We start from the raw sequence: 15,583 nt of genomic DNA, 5'->3' as shown, positions 1-15,583 counted from the left end.
ATACACACAACCCTCAACAGACAAATCTATAACCCTCTCCCCACATACACATACAACCCTCAACTGGACAAAATCTTGCACATATACTTTTTAGTTATTTTTTGTAATTTATTAATGCACAGTTATATTTGTTTTTACTTCCCTTATTCCTTTTTGTACTAATTGTTGCACCAAAAGAACATCTTTGTTTGTTGTGAAACTTACTAGGCAATAAAACCCTTTCTGATTGTGATTTGTAATCTGATCGATTAGGCCGCCCGACTAAGATCATGACGTTCAGACAGAGCTGCAAAGCCAGCAATGCGAAAATAGTAATGAACTGGGTGTACTTACACTGTACACATTTTTATGAAGTCTAATGCACGAGTTTCTTCATAAAGTTCATTGAGTTGTGAGTTGCTTTTAAACTAAAGAGATGTAGCTCTCCAGTCCAGTGCTTTAGGCTAGCAGCCTACCAGGGTGGGGGAGTAACTGATTAGGCTTTCATGTAATCAGATACGTAATCTGATTTTTTAAAACTAACTGCAATACGTCATGTTCCCAGAATAAATATCATAATCAGATTACAGATCATTTGTGGCCTAAAGTGGTCAGGCAATCTATGCCGTTATCTCCGATGCACATGTACTGCTGCAGCATAGGTTCAAATCCGGCCTGCTTCTATTTCAGCAGACTCCATCTTCGCTGTCTTTCCCACTTTCCCTCGTTTGTTGATGAAGCATAGAATGCCCAAAACATTTTCACATTACTGACCTTTTTGAAAAAGCAGATGATTAAATTTGTGCATTACTTTTTTTCCTGAACTACATTGAATCCAGCATTAAAAAAGTGTGTGTTTAAATCAAGTCGGGCCACAAGTCAGATACAATTATGATGACATGTTGGTCCTCATCTAATGCCCCTTCAGAGGAGTCATTACGTCACTGAATTTTGGGTTATGTTAAAGTTAGAATGCTGCTTACAGTTTTGTACTCTAGTAACAGTAATTTATTACATTTAGAAAGCCTAACCAAGGCTGTACACAGTTGACTATTATCACGTGAATTATTCAGTTCGACTAAACTGTTGCCTTATGTTCTATGTCCATCTATTCATGTTATCTGATTGGTGGTTGATCCAACAGAACTGTATCAGGACTAGGAGGAAACAGTGTGCAAAACATCTCTTTCACACAAACACACGAGACAAGCACTAAACTGAAAAGGCTTTTCTTCTAAATTAGCTTTTCTGCTGTATAGCACTTGAGGGTTGGATATTAAAATTGTACACCATTGTGTGTAGTGATTTTGTCCCAACAGTTATGGAAAAAACACCTCACTAATACATTGCATGGACTCACACTTCCCGACAATATTTGCAACATGAACATGAAACATTTTTCAATAAGAAACTCAATACTTGATGAAATCATCTGAAATCTATTACACAAGGATGCATCCAACCAATGATACACTTGAACACCCGCCAAGAGAAACCTCCAGTAAATCTGAGATGCCTTCCAATAGAAACCAAAACAAAGATCACTGAGGAGATGGTATAAATGACCTGTTGGGTATGAGTGGCCTGTTGGGTCCTTGCCCAGAACTAGAAGATCATTCTCCCCCTCAAGTTGTTTGGATTCTCCTAATAATATAATTAATACTAAAGTATTATGCAAAATGTATTTCATGTTTAACAGATACCCATGCCAATCACATTTACAAAATATTTTTTTATATTGTAGCAAAAATAATATCCTCAGATAAACAAGAAATGTGAAGAGGTGAGGCACCTGTTAAATAATTCAGAATGTTTCTGGCAAATTGACTGGCATACAACTGCTGAAAAAGATACAAATATGATTTGTTGACCTCAAGACCATTTAGGCCTTTAGTACTGCAATGACATATGAATGGGCTGTTAATGGAGCTGTGGCACCCTCTTGTGGTCATTTTGCATAATGACAAAAGCACTGTATCATACGTACAGTATTTAATCGTTTTTTATTCAACGATCAGAATTTTATGATAAAAGCCACTATGATCAAATTACTGGTGGTATAACGCAAACATTAATATTTATTGCATCACTTATTTTTTTAAACTCATGGCATATACCACAAATATATTCTGTTTTTAGGGATTGGGATGAAGTCTTAAAATCACACTGGAAAGTATTGTACAATGTGTAGGACACAAAGGAAATGATCGTATAATACATACAGTATTTCATGACAGGCTTCATAATCAAATCCCACTAACAGCACATCAAAAATAAAAACTATGTCATAACACGTTTACTTTCAGAGACCATACACATGTAAATAGACATGTTTAAAACACACCACACAAGTCACATGAAAAATAAATAACCTTTACATAACTCAACTTCATATCAAAATATCATCTTCATTTATTCCACATTTAGGAAACAAATTACACTGTCCCTCAGAAATGTTATGCAATTATCATAGAAATCACTTATAAGGCCACAGTTGGACAATAGTAACAGCACCTTAATAGAACATGGTATAAATTAGAGCTGGGCCATATTGAGAAAAAAATATCCATATTGCAATAAATTGCCAATTGATGTGATGCAGTTAAATATAACACTTTTTTAAACATTGATGTGCACCATATTTAACACACATCTAGTATGATTGATGTAGCCATCAGTCGTCCTATTAACAATCAACTGTTAGCAACTGTGTTCAATTCCAAACTTAAAAATATAGTCTGGGATTTTATCGATTAACCAAATAATTTAATAAATCTTCCATTTTGAGCTGATGTGTAACATCTTATTAATGTGTGTGTAATCTATAAGTATGATCATACCTCAGTTAGCTATGAAATTCCAGTGGTGTCCATGGCATGACATAGCACACAATATTTAGGGAACCCTTTTACTGTAGCTCCACAGCGCCACTTTTACAACCAGTGGCAAAAAAACAGACTGAATCTTTAACATTTATTTGGTTAGGCTAATTATCATAATAAGCAATATCAGCTATTTGCAAGTGGTCATTATCATCCCGCTCTAACAGAAATGTTAGAACAGGTTAGGTAGCGCTGATTGTATAGAGAGGTTAGGTAGCGTTGATTGTATAGAGAGGTTTGGTAGCATTAATGAGCTTCTTTTATTGTATTTTAAGGCCAAGCTCGCTAGCTTATTGGTTGTAACAACTTAACTGTAAGCATAATAGATGCAACATAAATAGTCACATGTTGTAGGTTATTATTTTGATTTCATAGCAAACAGCCCAACTTCCTGAGCAGTTATGTGGAATTTCATTTCATTATAAAACAGCAGTGGCTTTATTCACAGTGACTGTACGTTGCATAGTTAGTGGACCTTATAACAACATATCAATTAGTCAAGTAAAGAGAGTATAAAACAATTCTCTAATAAGCCGTAAGAAAGATATAATGTATTTTTAAAGAGTGTCATTTAGGAAAACTACAAATAATGTGTATAAATATAACATTATAAAGATTAATTGTAAATAATATAAAATATTGCTGGGGCTTACAACACACTATGCCTTTTTGATAGCCCCAGCTACTAAGGTCTCTCGTCTGGTGGTTACAAACGCCTGCTGCTTCTCATAATAAGCAGCTTCGTTAATAAACGTGGGATAGACGGTGCCAACACCTTCGTAGCGGACGGTTGTCCCATCAAACATTTGGAACATAGGGTCACCAGGGTTCAAGGGCTCCCAGTCACAGTCCTGCAAAAAGAAGGAACAACAACGAGGACATTTAAAGCTAAGAGCGGAGGTAGAGGACATTTAAAGCTCAACATTTAGAAGTGAGAAATAGAACCAAACTGCATCCCCAGTCTAGTCCAAGACAGCCTTGGGCTATCTGTATAAACCCTCAAGTAAAGTCTATTACAAAATTAAAATGTAACACAAATTGGGCCAAAAATACATGCAGCTGAAAGATACCAAAAAGTTAGTAAGTAATTGATAATCTAAATGTAAACGTTCTGAACCTGTAGATTAGGGTGCACCATAGCAATGATGTTGCCATTGGTGTCTCTGGGGTAGTCCATCTTATCCCAAACTCTGAACACATCCACTGAACAAGGTGGAAACTCCAAGCCTACACAACACAAACCATCAATTGTTAGTGGGCACTCTTGATTGGCAATTACAACAATCCTCAAAAGTTCGGGGATGATCTATAATAATTTTCCTAGAATGTATACCTAATGTTATTTTGTAAAGATTAATTAATCCCCGACTCAATCTGTATTTGCAAATTGGTAATCATAAAAAAGACAGTTTTCCCAATTGTTGCTTGGGAAGACAGTTCAGTTCTCAGAACAGAAACCACAATGCAATGCCCCAAGGCACAGGGCATTCATCAGGCCCAATGAGGTCCCTGGACGCCAGACCTCAGGACGCCACATTAGAAAACCCTGCTGGCTCCTGATCACATGGAAACTAACCAACTTCCAACAAGCATGCCATTCAGCAGCTTTGCAGGCCTTGAACGAGCACAGAAACCTCTATTTACTTTTGGCATTTACAGCTTGATTACAAAAGGGCAGCAAAGTATGGTTGCGGCCCTTTCAATTTTAAGGTGCTTGATACCTTAAAAGTGAAAGGACCGCAACAATGCTTTGATTTAGCTTTATTCATATTTATTAGTTTTGAAGCTTAATTCATGTTTTTTTATTTTGCAATAACAGCTAGATATACACAAGCTGCATGATACCCACAAAGTTGCCAACACTGCCTTTGGAGGAAAGAAGGATCTGGAAGGGGATCTTATGAAATAGTTGAAGAGGAAGAATGCTCTAAAGAGGTTACAAATGTCACGACCAAAGAAAGTGGCCTGTCAGGAAAAAGCAACTTGCTCAACCTTGAGCAATTTCACAAAAGCACGGAATTAACCCACTTGTCTAGTGATGCTCATGACGCCAGATAGCTCTCATAAATGCTACATACCTTCGTTGAAGAGCTCAATGAAGTCCAGGGCATGTTTTAGTACCACCCTCATAGACTCAAAGATGTTGCTCCTCAAAACCCCCTGAGGTTGTGGGCCAACCTCTAGACCTGAAATTACAGTCAAAATGTATATTAATTGCATATTTTTGACTAGTTGAATAAAATGGAAAATATAATAATATTGCATTAAATTACACAACTACATAAACAGCTGCAAGCTCCTCCAAATGCAGTTCAACTTATGCAAGTGGCATAACATTTTACAACAAGGTATAACGCCAATGTTAGTAAACAATGGAAATGTCAACAGTCACTGTACAGCCACAAAACATGTTTAAAACGTAAGGTTTTTCTACACTCCTCAGGATGGGAACAAGGTATGACTCCAATATCTTACTTCACTCTCATGTTATAAAGTTGAGGCCAAAAGAAGTTCCCCTCTGCTTGATCCGGAACCACTTTTTAATCACGCATGCACAGCGCAGGGCTAACAAGGTGATGAACTGCGCGTCCTCCCTCCAAGAACAGGGGTTACACAGTTAAGTGGTTATAATCGTCCTGTACGAAGTGTATTATACTCATGCGTGAACTGGAGAATGTTTGCATATCCCACTTGCAACGAGATCCTAGTAGAATTGGGTCATAGTCTGGGATCAGCCCTTAACCCTGGATCAACAGATCCCATAAGGACTCTAAGTCATGCGCAAAACTGCATGCCCCCATTCCCCATCAACTTTCAGCCATAGCACACCATGCCCCAGGCTGGGGGCGGGGCTATACAGCTGATAAAACCTCACAAAACCATGTGGTGAATACTAGTTTGCCACAGCACAAATTGCTGTGAACAGAGTTCAAGACACATGAACCCCCCTAAGCTAATAACTGTCCCTTACCATAATATGAAATAGGGATAACCTTCACAGTCTAACCTAACACACATTGCTTAGTGTGCTCCTTACCCCTATAGCTGGATTAGTCAAACAAAGTGTTCATACAAGAGGAACCCACAGGAACTGTCCATGTACATGTGTAACTCAGCTCACACTCTTCCAGATAGTATCCCTGGAGTAGCATACACTTCAAGGCCAAAAGCAGACTGGAAACCCTGCATTCCAGGTGTTAAAATCACAGCTAATCACATTGATTCAGGGCCATTTTTCACTGTGACTTGACAGCATGGAGCCTTTGTGTAATGACTCATGCACCCTTTCAGGAACTGTGTGTTTCATATAACACGACCAGGTGGAACACTGAACACGACCAGGTGGAACACTGAACTCGGCCAGGTGGAACACGACCAGGTGGAACACTGAACTCGGCCAAGTGGAACACGACCAGGTGGAACACTGAACACGACCAGGTGGAACACTGAAATCGGCCAGGTGGAACACGACTAGGTGGAACACTGAATACGGCCAAGTGGAACACGACCAGGTGGAACACTGAACACGGCCAGGTGGAACACTGAAATCGGGCCATGTGGAACACTGAATACGGCCAGGTGGAACACCGCAGACACAAAACAGGTCTCAGGAATGGAACCCTTGGGTGTGGTCCATGTATGGGCATATCACACCAACCAGGCACAGAATCCTCAGACATGAATGGGCGAGCTGAACTCCTATAGCACATTAACTTAAATGTAAAAGCTCTATTTGGCACAAAGTCACCAATAACTTGGCCAATGAGTCCCCAGGAACACATAATATGTCCAGAGACAAAGCCATGTCCCAGGTACTGAAAAAACCCACAACCACGAGAGACAGTCCTGGGGATGCTCGCACATAACTCGCTGCAATTGCCAGCAAGTTAAACTTTAATTGTGGAAAACCCACCAAGCACACCAAGTCCAGTGACAGACCCTCCAAGCACACCAAGTCCAGTGACAGACCCTCCAAGCACACCAAGTCCAGTGACAGACCCTCCAAGCACACCAAGTCCAGTGACAGACCCTCCAAGCACACCAAGTCCAGTGACAGACCCTCCAAGTAAACCATGTCCAGTGCGGGCTGGATCAAGTCCATGGATGGCACCCATCCCTAGAAAGGTGCCTTAGTCTCCAACAGACAATTACAGCAAGCTGTGCATTTTCTTGCAATGTGAGTTGCATGTAAGGCTTGTGTTTTGCCACAGACCACTTTCCCTTCCTGAATGTCTGCCACACCAGCTCTTGATCAGGTGACAGCCATGGGGAAAAAATCATCAAGCCCAGCAGGTGTAAGTCACAGAGTTCCCTAGTCAATCTGGGCTTAACAGTGGCAAAACATTCACAAATATGCACAGTCCTTGACAGAGTCATGCTGTAGCACAAAAAAGGTGGCACTCTGGGGCCGGACAGCTCCCCAGTTCACTACAAACCCTGGCCAGGCTAAAGAGAAATAAAAAGCTAGCAATACAAACAGACACAACACAAAACAAACCTTAACACACAACCTCCCCAAGAGAGGTTCCCTAGGTGGACTCTTAAACTGCAGGCGCTTCTGGCGGGCTGGTCGTTTCACTTGGCCTTGTTTTAAAGCAGGATTGACTACAGTTTCAGTGAACTGAGGTGTTTGAATCCAAACCAGTAGAGTGATACCTACAGTATGCTGATGATTCATGGTCAGTGCTTGCACACATAACTCTGTCCATACATTTGTGATTGGCTACATTTCTCTAAGGCTCAATCCCTTTTCCAAAAACAGAGGCCAGGCAACGCTTTGTTATTGTTTCAATCAAGGACTGGAAGTTTAGGGCTAGACTTTGAACTCACCGATGGGGTGCTTGGCCACAGAACGTGAAGTTGAATACTTGAGCAGCGGGTGTTCAGTCAAGAGAACAGGACAACTGTCTGGAGCTATGGCTTTCTGCATGACATAAAGACGTCTCAAAAGCTGAACAAACATACAACCTCAACACTAAACTAATTTTATTTCCAGTGTAGTAAGGACAAGGTATGGGAAATGTTCAACATAACTGTGTTAAATGTAACACTTATAAGACCCTACTGTGGTCAATATTACCTATATGGATTTAACCATCCTCTACACATTAGTCAAATGTTTTGATCCTGACACTTTTGGTTCCCTCTAGTTACCACACATTTACCATTAGAATGCACTAACAGTTAGTTTACATACATGTAATAATAAAAATGTAAATGTAATAACCATATGATTGGATCAATAAGATAATTTATTATTCATACAACAAATCACTTGTGACATGTCATTAACAAGGTTTATCCATAGCAACACATGTTTACTTTTCTTGCAGTGCTGTTAATAGGAAAGTTAGGAATTTACAAAAAGCCAAGTTTAAGATGGAAAAGGACTGTTCAATTAAGAAAGTGGCACAGCAAGTAAAGACTTTCCAAGTTCACCTTAATGTAATGCATCATCTGGAGGTTGAAATGGTCTTTGGAGCTCTCCAGTATGAGTGTACAACCCATGTTGGAGGTGGTGTTGTGGAGGTCAAAGATGACATCATAGGCATCAGGGCTTCCTTTAGGTCCAAATATCTCATTGATCTGCTGGGCTCTCTTGACCTCATATGGCAGGTCGTCACCACTAGGGGCGCTGTGGAGAACCCACTGACAGGTCATAAACCAGTTACAGCTAGTTTTGTCCAATGCCAATTAACTAGTTATCAGCTTGTTTTGTAACTTATCCCAACTAAACTGACATTAACAGGCTACTCAATATCTCTGGTTAATTGTATGGAAGTACATTGTCATCTAGAACAGGGCTACAAAACTGAGGCTGTTAATGATTGATATTGAACACTTACACTTTAACCCATTTTCACCAAACAGTTGTCACTTGCTGGCCATAAAAAATTAAACGGTGAACTCCCTCTCAGCTACAGCCTTGACAGGAAACACTTTCCAGCTGGTTGTGCAACGGGTTTTTAGAGCCATCATCTTAATGTTCTAGATCTGGACTCCATGTCCCTTGACTTAACATTACTGATTCACAAAGGAAATACTGTCTAGACATCAAGAGTCAGCAACAGTTAATGAACGTATGATGCAACACTTGGGACAATATAGGAATAGGTTTACAAGCGCTTTTGTATTGAAAAAATATTTGGTAACAACTAACTTATGGCTTCAGGGTAGAAGCTGTGCAGGTTCCTATCAGATACAGACTTGAGGTAATGTTAACTGCATGTTGCCATGTTGTCAAGATACTCTCAATGTTACAGGATGTCTATCTTTTATATTTTCTTTTCACAGTTGAATCCTAAGAATACAGTATGTGTTTAATATTTTAAATTGCCTGTAAACTCTAAACTGTAAACTCTAAATCACATGGTGTTAATGTTGACACGATATTTCAGTATCATATTAATCATCCACCATTATGTGAACCCCAATAACTACCATCAGCCGATGCCCTGTGCATGCGCTTTATCCTCATTAATATACATAATACTTTAATATCAAACAATCGCATGACAAATGTTAAGAAATGTCACCACAGATGTTAGCAATGAATTCATGTGTATTGCAAAACATGACACAAAGTTGAGTATTGAAGTAACACATCTTTAATAGAATTATAACATTTAGTTAACCGCCCCTTTAACACAATACCCATGTTTAGTCCTTTGAAAATGTCAGAGTTGTGTGGTTGTTTCATCGGACTATTCACTATGGCACCCCCATAGTCAACATTTTGCAAAGCCTCCACTGGAGTGGTCAACTGCTCTGAGCCTCTTCCTGTAAAGACTGACAAGATTAACGCACACCGAGTTATCTTGGACCACTTCTCCATGCAGCACATTTCAAAGTCCTTGATAGTCTTACGTCTGCGCTTGTGGACTGCCCTTTTTAAAATCAGACCACAGGTTTTCAACTAGATTCAAGACCGGTGATTGAGGCGGCCATTTTGAAACACTGATTTGCTGGTGCCGCAACAATTTTTCCTTATTGATTTTTATGTATTTTGGGGGTCACTGGCTTATTGGAATGTCTCAATGTCCTGGCAGAGGCGACTGATTTTAGGTTAAAATACCTTGGTACTTAGTGGAAGTATGCCACTAAGAGCCCCTATACCACTAGAACAGCGCCAAAGCATCAATGACGCACTAGCATATTTTACTGTGTACAGTATATCAGGTGTTTTTCTTCTATCCAGCACCCTTTTATAGCCAAACTTGACAATGGTGTGCATAGCCAAAAAAGTGAACCTTTCCTCTCATCAAAACACATTTGAACTTAAGTTCCAATAATGCTTGGCAAAGTAAGGTCCTCTTGTGAAGGAACACATTCACATTTTTGAAGAACAAAATTACACAGTATTTATTCACCCTCAAACGCAGCCAATTTCTAAGAACCATAGTCACACAACCTTGCAATTCTAAGTACAACGTTTTTTAAGATTTTCAACTATAATAACGAAGCCAATCTTAAACGATTCTTAGTTTGCTGCATGCAACCTCTCCCGGCTACTGATACACAACACCGTTGGAGAGCTGAAATGTGTCTTTCCTCTTTTGCCTTTTTTAACAATTCCATACCATACCATCTTCTTCCGCTTATCCGGGGCCGGGTCGCGGGGGCAGCAGTCTAAGCAGGGATGCCCAGACTTCCCTCTCCCCAGACACTTCCTCTAGCTCTTCCGGGGGGACACCGAGGCGTTCCCAGGCCAGCCGGGAGACATAGTCCCTCCAGCGAGTCCTAGGTCTTCCCCGGGGTCTCCTCCCGGTGGGACGGGACCGGAACACCTTCCCAGGAAGGCGTTCCGGAGGCATCCGAAAAAGATGCCCAAGCCACCTCAGCTGACCCCTCTCGATGTGGAGGAGCAGGGGCTCTACTCTGAGCTCCTCCCGGGTGACCGAGCTTCTCACCCTATCTCTAAGGGATCGCCCGGCCACCCTGCGGAGAAAGCTCATTTCGGCCGCCTGTATCCGGGATCTTGTCCTTTCGGTCATGACCCAAAGCTCATGACCATAGGTGAGAGTAGGAACGTAGATTGACTGGTAAATCGAGAGCTTCGCCTTGCGGCTCAGCTCTTTCTTCACCACGACAGACCGATACATCGACTGCATTACTGCAGAAGCTGCACCGATCCGTCTGTCAATCTCCCGTTCCATCCTTCCCTCACTCGTGAACAAGACCCCTAGATACTTAAACTCCTCCACTTGAGGCAGGCACTCTCCACCAACCTGAAGCGGGCAAGCCACCCTTTTCCGACTGAGGACCATGGCCTCGGATTTGGAGGTACTGATTTTCATCCCCACCGCTTCACACTCGGCTGCAAACCGTCCCAGCGCATGCTGAAGGTCCTGGTTAGAAGGGGCCAACACGACAACATCATCTGCAAAAAGCAGAGACGAAATTGTGTGGTCCCCAAACCTGACACCCTCCGGCCCCTGGCTGCGCCTAGAAATTCTGTCCATAAAAATTACGAACAGAACCGGTGACAAAGGGCAGCCCTGCCGGAGTCCAACATGCACTGGGAACAAGTCTGACTTACTGCCGGCAATGCGGACCAAGCTCCTGCTTCGGTTGTACAGGGACCTGACAGCCCTTAGCAAAGGACCCAGGACCCCATATTCCCCAAGCACCCTCCACAAGATGCCGCGAGGGACACAGTCGAATGCCTTCTCCAAATCCACAAAACACATGTGGATTGGTTGGGCAAACTCCCATGAACCCTCCAACACCCCGTAGAGGGTATAGAGCTGGTCCAGTGTTCCACGGCCCGGACGAAAACCACACTGTTCCTCCTGAATCCGAGGTTCTACTATCGGCCGTATTCTCCTCTCCAGTACCCTGGCATAGACTTTCCCGGGGAGGCTGAGAAGTGTGATCCCCCTATAGTTGGAACACACCCTCCGGTCCCCCTTCTTAAAAAGAGGGACCACCACCCCGGTCTGCCATCCCAGAGGCACTGTCCCCGACCGCCACGCGATGTTGCACAGGCGTGTCAACCAAGACAGCCCCACAACATCCAGAGACTTGAGGTACTCAGGGCGGATCTCATCCACCCCCGGTGCCTTGCCACCGAGGAGTTTCTTGACTACCTCAGTGACTTCAGCCCGGGTGATGGACGAGTCCACCTCTGAGCCCTCATCCTCTGCTTCCTCAATGGAAGAAGTGACAGCGGGATTGAGGAGATCCTCGAAGTATTCCTTCCACCGCCCGACGACATCCTCAGTTGAGGTCAACAGCTGCCCACCTCTACTGTAAACAGCGTTGGTAGGGCACTGTTTCCCTCTCCTGAGGCGCCGGATGGTTTGCCAGAATCTCTTCGAGGCCAGCCGATAGTCCTTCTCCATGGCCTCACCGAACTCCTCCCAGGCCCGAGTTTTTGCCTCCACAACCACCCGGGCTGCAGCCCGCTTGGCCTGTCGGTACCCGTCAGCTGCGTCAGGAGTCCCACAAGCCAACCAGGCCTGATAGGACTCCTTCTTCAGCTTGACGGCATCCCTTACTTCCGGTGTCCACCACCGGGTTCGGGGATTGCCGCCTCGACAGGCACCGGAGACCTTACGGCCACAGCTCCGAGCGGCCGCTTCGACAATGGCGGTGGAGAACATGGTCCACTCGGACTCAATATCTCCAACCTCCCTCGGGATCCAGTCGAAGCTCTGCCGGAGGTGGGAGTTAAAGATCTCTCTGACAGGAGACTCGGCCAGACGTTCCCAGCAGACCCTTACAGTTCGCTTGGGCCTGCCGAGTCTGTCCAGCTTTCTCCCCCGCCATCGGATCCAACTCACCACCAGGTGGTGATCAGTTGACAGCTCCGCCCCTCTCTTCACCCGAGTGTCCAAGACATACGGCCGCAGGTCAGATGAGACGACAACAAAGTCGATCATCGACCTGCGGCCTAGGGTGTCCTGGTGCCACGTGCACTGATGGACACCCTTATGCTTGAACATGGTGTTCGTTATGGACAAACTGTGACTAGCACAGAAGTCCAATAACTGAACACCACTCGGGTTCAGATCAGGGGGGCCGTTCCTCCCAATCACGCCCCTCCAGGTGTCACTGTCGCTGCCCACGTGGGCGTTGAAGTCCCCCAGTAGAACAATAGAGTCCCCAGTCGGAGCACTTTCCAGCACCCCTCCCAGAGACTCCAAGAAGGTCGGGTACTCTGCACTGCCGTTCGGCCCGTAGGCACAAACAACAGTGAGAGACCTATCCCCGACCCGTAGGCGCAGGGAAACGACCCTCTCGTTCACCGGGGTAAACTCCAACACATGGCGGCAGAGCTGGGGAGCTATAAGCAAACCCACACCAGCCCGCCGCCTCTCACCATGGGCAACTCCAGAGTGGTGAAGAGTCCATCCTCTCTCAAGGAGTGTGGTTCCAGAGCCCAAGCCGTGCGTAGAGGTGATCCCGACTACCTCTAATCGGAACCTCTCAACCTCACGCACTAGCTCAGGCTCCTTCCCCGCCAGCGAGGTGACATTCCACGTCCCTAGAGCTAGTTTCTGTGTCCAGAGATCGGGTTGTCTAGGCCCCTGCCTTCGACTGCCGCCCGATCCTCTTCGCACCGGCCCCTTATGGTCCCTCCTGTGAGTGGTGAGCCCACGGGAGGGCGGCCCCACGTCACCCGTTCGGGCTGAGCCCGGCCGGGCCCCATGGGGGAAGGCCCGGCCACCAGGCGCTCGCATACGAGCCCCAACCCCGGGCCTGGCTCCAGGGTGGGGCCCCGGCTGCGCCATACCGGGCGACGTCACGGTACTCATAATGTTGTTCTTCATTAAGGGGGGTTTGAACCGCTCTTAGTCTGACCCGTCGCCTAAGACCTGTTTGCCCTGGGAGACCCTACCAGGGGCATATAGCCCCAGACAACATAGCTCCTAGGGTCACTCGGGTACTCAAACCCCTCCACCACGTTAAGGTGGCAGTTCTTGGAGGGGCAATTTTTTAACAATTCCAAAACAACAAATGCTCACATGCTGAACCAGCATGTTCTCCAAGCTGCACCAACAGCATAATGGCACCTGTGCAGCTGTGTTTCACATTTTTGTCTCTTTCTCCCCCCAATGCCCAACTCCCCTTTTGACTGCATATCTAGCAATGTCCGGATAGTCAGGACCATCATGAAGCACAATGGAGACATGTAGGTCTGGTAATATGAATTTATTCACCCTTAGTAGACTACGCAAGACAAAATGCCAGATTATGAAAATGTCTAATGGGAAGAGAGTTTGTGAAAGGCAGTATAAAACCAAAGAAATAAGTAGAGGAATGACTACCAGCATCTAATTTAGGAATAAGCTCTGTGCATAGGTCTGATATAAATAGAAACGCTATAATAAGAATGTCTTCAAGGAGGTAATCTTCTTAGCAAACCAAACAGATGGATCAACAACAAACTTGTATGACGAATTCTAGATATGTGGTGCTTGCTTTACCTCCATATACATTATTTTTGTTGCCATATTTTTCAATTAAGAATTAGCAATTAATGCTAATGTAGAAGCAAAACAATTATACATCATTCACAAGTAGGCTAAAATTGAGTTGAGCTGTACAGTATTATGAAATATTAACGTCTGTCAGTCCAATTCTTCCACGGTCATGCACTTGAAAAAACTCCAAGCTCATTTGGAATTCAGTCACGTTCTGCTCACGTTTTGCCCAGAGGCTGGCTGAAAATCATCTGTCTTTGTGTACAGTAACAATAAAAACTTAAGTATTTCTAAAATAAGGGATTGTGTAAACTGCTTAACAAAACACGAATTCCTATGCCGCGACAACACAAGTATCCTACACCTATATTGCATTTCCATATTTGTCTCTGGACAATGTCGTTCAGTGTATATATTATATACATGACTTAATATTAGAAACTAAATAACATGGTAGAGACAGATTAATACGAGTCAAAGGTCCCTGCAATTTACCTGAGATTCTCTGTCGTGAACGCTCGATTCAGATCTGTGTCCACATATCTAGTGCATTTCTCCACGGCTCTTGGGTTCGTTATAAAGGGTTTCGTCTCAACTCCCTTTCTTTGGATCTCTTTCCCATTCTTTATCCATAGATTTACAAGCGTTATGCCTGACATTTCATTTCCGTGTGTGCCTCCAAAAATAGCAACTCTTCTGGCCTCGTTAAAACAAGAGACATTGCTAATTGAAGTCATAGTGGTGGTGAGTGCTGGAATATTCAAGAGTTGATAAAAGGCCTCAGAAAGCGCGAGTTTGAGGACTCGGAAAGCAGCCGCGGAAAGTTGCAAGGGCTATAAAAACACTGTTGACGTTTCTTAAATGACTGCTGTTCGGGTTGCACACTTACATAATGTCGCCGCTGGACTATTGTGACGACTCATCCAACATAACTGTGTCGTGTTGTACATTACTTGAGAGGGTTGAGATCCTCCCACAATAGCCGCCTATCCATCGACAAAGGTTATGGATTGATATGGATTGGTTGGGATAAGGATTTTACCAAATAAAGCCTGTTCACACGCAATCTTAATAATGACAACGAACTATATAATACCCCTTTCTCTTGCAATAGCGATATATTTTCCATCCTAAGTTAAGGGAGTTGGTTTTGACTTGACATCTAGCACAACATTTTTACGTAAATGTTCTGAAGGGAATGACATTCGTCATGTTTTATGAAACTCAAGTTATTAACAGAACAATAAACAAATGTAACCAAATGTTAAGATTAGTTACTCATTAATGTGGCAG

General features: G+C 43.6%; 1 protein-coding gene across 1 annotated transcript; it reads right to left on the bottom strand.

The window, feature by feature from the left end:
* Positions 1 to 1,402: 1,402 nt before the first annotated feature.
* Positions 1,403 to 15,385, bottom strand: aspa (aspartoacylase). The gene is made up of 6 exons (XM_010870703.5): positions 14,786 to 15,385; positions 8,301 to 8,496; positions 7,692 to 7,785; positions 4,940 to 5,047; positions 3,979 to 4,088; positions 1,403 to 3,712 (listed from the first exon to the last, which is right to left on the bottom strand). The coding sequence occupies exons 1-6, from the start codon at positions 15,025 to 15,027 to the stop codon at positions 3,521 to 3,523; spliced, it is 942 nt and encodes a 313-aa protein (XP_010869005.1). The 5' UTR covers positions 15,028 to 15,385; the 3' UTR covers positions 1,403 to 3,520.
* Between the last annotated feature and the right edge of the window lie 198 nt (positions 15,386 to 15,583).

This window comes from Esox lucius, chromosome 7 (assembly GCF_011004845.1).
Source record: "Esox lucius isolate fEsoLuc1 chromosome 7, fEsoLuc1.pri, whole genome shotgun sequence".
Lineage (NCBI taxonomy): Eukaryota > Metazoa > Chordata > Actinopteri > Esociformes > Esocidae > Esox > Esox lucius.
The sequence above is the reverse complement of the archived record's forward strand: the minus strand, read 5'-3'. Positions and strand labels throughout refer to the sequence as shown.